We start from the raw sequence: 5,714 nt of genomic DNA, 5'->3' as shown, positions 1-5,714 counted from the left end.
ACAACCTATTATTGGCTACCAAACAACCTAGCATCATCCCCGCTTTGTGGCTATCAGAGATTCAATGCAAACTGTGTTCCATCCCAGTTTTAACTACATGATCCAGGTGTAGCTATCAGTCAGTGCGAAATCAGTGCTTGCAACAAAATTTGGTATTCATGAAAACCACTTCAGGTATGCCTTTTCCTGATGCATTGTCTTCTGCAACCAACCCCAGCAGCTGCATGCAGCAGCGGTGGTGCTGGTGGAGGTGGGTTGGATAGAGGCTGACTTCATGCTGAGATCAGAGGCGCAGTGCACAGAGGCTTGAAGGCAGCATTGCTCTTCCTGCAGTGACAGAATTGCAGCTAAAGGCACCATGTAATGAAAGCATATCCACAAAATCTGGTGCTTCTTTGTTTGCAGAAGGTCCCGCTAAAAACAGCCTCAGGTTAATATGGAACTAAGATTCAGCAACATGAATTTGTAAACACCTATGAAAATGCCAAAACACCTGCAAGGTGTTGACCTCAAACTAGTGTTCATTTAACTTGTAGCAGCAATTAAAGTGTATCCATGCAAACCCTAAGTTTGTTTCCTGGCTAGCAGTAATTTCCAAAGGGTGTGAAGCCTTTGGGCAGCGTGCTCTGTGGTCAAAGGCACAATGTGCAGAGAAGTTTTAAAAGCTCCAAACCGCTGCCACAAACAAAGCTCTTCCTGCATCTCTCCAGTTAGTGATGCAGAGACCCAGAATTTTGTGTTTCACTTCACGGATCATGGAAGCTGGAGTTCTGTATTTTATCTTCTTCCAGGTAACCAAACCCTTCAGTGCAACCAGCAAGATGTTAGGAGTTTTGCTGGGGGGACGATTCAACTTTTATTGAATTTAATCAGTATCCTTTTCTTTCAACCGACTTCTCTCTTGGTGGGGCGACCTGGTAAATTTGAGGTAGGTTTAATATTCACATCATTTCCAAGTAAAGAAGAGAAAGCTTGAATACCTTAATTTTTTATTCTCTCTATGGTTACTGAAATGGAAGAGCACAAGTCTTCAGCAGCAAGGGTGGGCGTTTGGCTGCATTGATGGATTACTGACCCAGTGAGATGCACTTTGCTGCAGCTCAACCATGCGATGGTAGTGGGGCTGAAGTAGTTCGGAGAATGATAAAGGAGAGCCCAGAGGTTGTCATTCAGCCATGAAGAATACTCAGGGCACACGCAATTGCAGCAATCGGCTGTCTGGTTTTGACCTGTTATTCTAATAATCAGCTGAAGTGCAAAAAAATTAAAATATTCTGCACCAGGGTGCATGTGTGACACAGCAAATTAGCTCAATTTTCAAAGGACACGTCTGGAAGAGTTCATTTTGAAGCTTCTGTTTTTTTCCCTCTTCCTCATTCAGGTTTCAGCCGCTCGTGAAATTCCACAGATAATGAGAGACTCATTATACCTACAGAGCTCTGGCGAAATGAGGGGCTGATTGTGCCCCCATCACAGCAAAGGCAGTGTGCACAGGATTAAATGGGCTATAGAGATCTGTGATTTCTTGCTTTTCACAAGAAGTCCTGTTAATTAGAGACATAACATGAAACCTCTCAAATATACATATTTGGTACAAATTTCTAATCCTCAACAGAGCTTTCTAGCTTCACTCAAAGACAGAAATCTCTACATCCTTCAGGCTTATAAAGATGGAAATCCAAGTAATACAATGGTTTATAAATTATGTTGATACATTTTTCCAAGAAATACATCTTAGCTCTTCCATCTTGTTTATTTTTTCCTGGTGTTCTTGCAATTCTATATCTGATCTGAAGGGTTTTTTTTTTTCGTAGCAAAGCTTGAAATGTTGTAACACACCTAATGCGAATTGTCTGAAGATTGTCTGAAGATTGAATTGGGTTTAATCTTGCTGATGAACCAGTCTGGTTACTTTTTGCCTAGACAATCTGAAACTGAAGCTAAGGTCAACAAGGCTTACAAAAGTAAACTTGCTTGAGCAGAAAGTAGAAAACATACCTGAAGAACAAGTTTCGGGTACACATATTTGCAATTGTGAATACACATACCTGAAACGTGACTCTGGGAATGATGCACCACTACTATCCAGAAATAGAAAAATGCAAGGGAGAGCACATGTCCAGTCGCAACAGCCCCAATTTACAGCTACATTCACAATTATCTACTGGAAAATAGCTGCAAACCAGTAATTAGGCACAGGAAATTCTTCAGCTGACATTTCTGAAGAATGGAGCCCAGCTCTGTAAGCAGATCTCTGACACTGCTCCTCTCCCAGCTCTCAGCCTTCCCTTTGCACATAAAAGGAAGTGTGTTCCCCTTGCTCTAGCTTTCATCTTCAAACTATTGAATTTATCGAGCTGCTGGGGAGATTACCCCCTGATTTCAATAGTGGCTCAGAGCACGGACACACAGGGATGGGAGCAGGGAGAGGAGCGATTTCACAGATGCAGTTGCACTTCTATTGCTCTTCCCTCCAACTTCCTGCTCCAAGACAAAATTGGTCATTACAATGATTTCAAAAGGAACAACAACAAAAAGTATGATTTGCCCTCTCTGATTTCCATGTATGTTTTCAGCCAGCAGGCTCTGAGCCCGACTGTGAGCCTGGTGAGAGGTGAGTGTATGTATCTCTGTGCTTTGGGGGTTGGACTCAATGATCTCTGGAGGTCCCTTCCAACCCCTACAATTCTGTGATTCTGTGCTTCCCACCCACTCCTACTGCAGGCTTCCAGCAATGGCTTTCCTTCCCAGAGTGAAAAGGGAAGCCAGCAGCTCTTTGTTCCCCTGCTTTTTCAGCAAAAAACACAGGTGGTGGGTGCTGCTGTTGAATGGCAAACCAGTCACATGCATATCATCAGCTTCTGCTCCCATCTAAACTTGTGATCCTGCTCCCTCGATGGAGGAAAAGTTCTCAGTCATGCGCTTACTGGTGATGCATTTCTTCATGCTGATGGAAAAGCATTGGAAACTATCTGGTTCATACACATTGGACTGAAGCTTCTTTTTATTTTCCCTTGTTAGGTGCATCAAGCAGAACGATGAAAACTTTAGCAGCTGGTATGTGTGGTAAGTTTCAGATCTGTTCCAGAGAGAAAGCTGGCAAATAATATTACGTGATGGATATATGAGAGAAAGGCATTAAGAGAGACAGATAGCTGGAGAGCATTGCTCCTGGGTTGTCCCTGTATTCTGTCTTTACTGACTAATGGGAGTCATTAATCCATAGCTTCACTGTACACTGACAACAGAGATGGGCAAACCTGATGAATGATTTCTGGGAGAAATGCTTGAATTCCAGACAGCACTCATCACTGAGAGATGTTGGTTTCCCGGGACTTTGATCATGTCCAGCACACTGATGGAGAAAATGCAACATTTAACAGCTATTTGCAAAATACATTAATGAATATGTTAATTTGAAGACACGCAGCCATCTGTTGGTGCTGCCCGCAGATGGTGATGGAACTGTTCCTCCCCTGCTGCCTCTGCCTCAGGTTCCTGACACTGTTTCTTCTGGCCCTGCTCCTGTCCTGCGGGATCTGCTGCTGCCTGCAGTGCTGGCTGAAGTGGAAGAGCAGCCTCCAACCACGCACTCTGGCCGTCTTTGCACTCAGCAGCTCAGATGCTTTCTGTGGTTAGTCCTATTTCCTGCCTCCTGAAAGATCCCACTGGTCCCCTACCTGCTGGTTCCATCCAAAACCCAGCATGAGGTGGCCAGCTGTGAGTGGCAACCAGGCTGCATCTGGGTGAACAGTGCAGTGCCCAGGCTGGGCACCTTGGGTTGATGATTGCACCACAGATTGGAGGGCTTAAGCGAGTCACATCCACGTTTTTTTCCCCAGCCAAACCTTCAGCTGAACCCAGTGCTGTCCGTGTATGTCTATATATCCCAAAGATGCCAAGTTGGGGCTTGGCCATTCTGACACTGGAGGGATGAGGGACCTTCTCCTTGGCACCTGGCAGCCCCTCCCATTATGCGAATTGAATTTCTCACCTCCCTGGTCAATATAAGCCATCCCAGCAGGTATCTCAATGGGCTGATATCTGTCAGGAAAGTTTCTTGGTAGATGCTGCTTATTGCAGTAACCACCCTCACATTCCCCTAGAAACATCCAGAATTTGGGGAAGGGGCTATAAGGACTGTGTGTAATGCCCAGAGCTGACCTGGAGTACTGCCAGCAGGCTGGTCCAGGCGCCAGCCTCTCCAAGAGGAATAAAGCTCATTCTGTGATTAAGCTAAGCCCTTCCCAGAGGAAGAACTGCCTGCTTTCTGGGTGGTCATGAGCTACGTCTCCATGGGGAGGATCCACCCAAACCCACCCAGATTCCTCAGTTCTCACTTCTAACATCTGGAGTTTGAGAGGCTTTGGTGAGAGGCTTTGTGATTCACGAATCACACCCATGCCTTTCTTGTTTCCGAGTGGTTTGACAGCTCATCCCCAGCTCACCCCTCTTTCCCCAGAGCTTGTCCTTCTCTGTCTGCTCTACATTTACTGTTTTGCTTTCTCCCCAGCGAGTGAAGCCCCTCAGTGCCCATTTGCCAGATCTCCAAGCACCTGCGTGAATGTGGAGAGGTCCTCTCCTGCCCTGCAGCTCAGCCCTGGGGGAACTGAGTTGCCTCCATCTTATCAGGACATAATGAAGGAAAATAAACACTAAAAACCACTTGTTGTCTTTCTGCAGTTTGTAGAATCGTGGAATCATAGAATATCCCAAGTAGGAAGGAACTCATGAGGATCATAGCGCCCAACTTCTTGTTCCACCTGGTTCATCAGAGAACTTCCATTGTGTTACAGTAGTGAGAGAAAATCAGCCAAGATCCTAAAAAGCAGCACATATTTCACATGAGCCTAAGAAGGGAGACCAAATGCAACACAATAGATGCCAGAAGCGTGTGTTGAATCTGTCACAGGGGCTCGTGCTGACATTTTGATTGGGCTCTTGAATTTTGAGAAGCTCAAACTGAAAGATCTGTGCCCAGGGTTTTTGGCTCAGCCCACAGATTTCTTTCTCGAGCTGGTGCAGCCCCATGTGTGTTAGGAATGAATGTTGATAAATGATTCGATAGTTACTTCTCAAACTTGAGCTGCCTCCTTCATTCGGCGAGGTGCCAGCAAACACCCTCTGGCAAAGTCATGTTGTTCTAATACATTGTAATGCAATCATGCCACTCTGCGATGAAGAATCGTTTGCCACATTTAAAATATTTAGCACAGCATATCAGATTTATCTACTGCAGAAGGCAGCAAAATTTACAGCCAGGAGAAGGAAAGCAAAGGATGGGAGTTACAGGGGAAATCTTGGCAGCTGCAAAACAAACAAAAAAAAGGGAGTTTGCTCACTTGAGCTATTCTTAATTTAATGGTGACTGACCTGCATTCACAACTCTTACACTACTGTACCTAAAGGCCTTGTATGGCTCAGGACCCACACAGTACCCACACAGTCTCTTCCCATGGACAGGAATTGTGGAGCCAGGGATTTGATGCTCTGTCACAGGAATTTATTAGGAAAAAAATTTATTATTTTCGCTGAGGTGACCACTGCAGACAATGGGGAGAGAACTCAAGAAGCTCTCCAGACTGGCTTGCTCCCAAGCAGAATCAGCTCTACCCAAGCCATTTCTAGGAGGCATAACCTGCCTAGTTCTCAAATTGCGGAGAAAAGATGCAGAATTTCCCCCTTAATAGGATTACAGATGAAAGCAAAGATTT

At 45.1% G+C, this 5,714-nt stretch overlaps 1 protein-coding gene across 1 annotated transcript; it reads left to right on the top strand.

Annotated features, from left to right (window-relative positions):
* The first annotated feature begins 651 nt into the window (after positions 1-651).
* Positions 652-4,659, top strand: TMEM207 (transmembrane protein 207). The gene is made up of 5 exons (XM_042878531.1): positions 652-791; positions 2,577-2,614; positions 3,022-3,066; positions 3,495-3,634; positions 4,514-4,659. Exons 1-5 carry the CDS (start codon positions 717-719, stop codon positions 4,657-4,659), a joined length of 444 nt encoding a protein of 147 aa, XP_042734465.1. The 5' UTR covers positions 652-716.
* The last annotated feature ends 1,055 nt before the right edge of the window (positions 4,660-5,714 follow it).

This window comes from Lagopus leucura, unplaced genomic scaffold (assembly GCF_019238085.1).
Source record: "Lagopus leucura isolate 7727_CA_CO unplaced genomic scaffold, USGS_WTPT01 Super-Scaffold_100021, whole genome shotgun sequence".
NCBI lineage: Eukaryota > Metazoa > Chordata > Aves > Galliformes > Phasianidae > Lagopus > Lagopus leucura.
Note: the sequence above shows the minus strand (reverse complement) of the source record. Positions and strands in the feature narration are given on the sequence as shown.

What these genes read in the sequence shown, in the direction of transcription:
- TMEM207 (XM_042878531.1), top strand. Translation starts at nt 717, where the DNA reads ATGCAGAGACCCAGAATTTTGTGTTTCACTTCACGGATCATGGAAGCT. An exon ending in TGTATTTTATCTTCTTCCAG is followed by an intron (nt 792 to 2,576) that starts GTAACCAAACCC and finishes GTATGTTTTCAG; the next exon opens with CCAGCAGGCTCTGAGCCCGA. An exon ending in CAGCTCAGATGCTTTCTGTG is followed by an intron (nt 3,635 to 4,513) that starts GTTAGTCCTATT and finishes CTTTCTCCCCAG; the next exon opens with CGAGTGAAGCCCCTCAGTGC.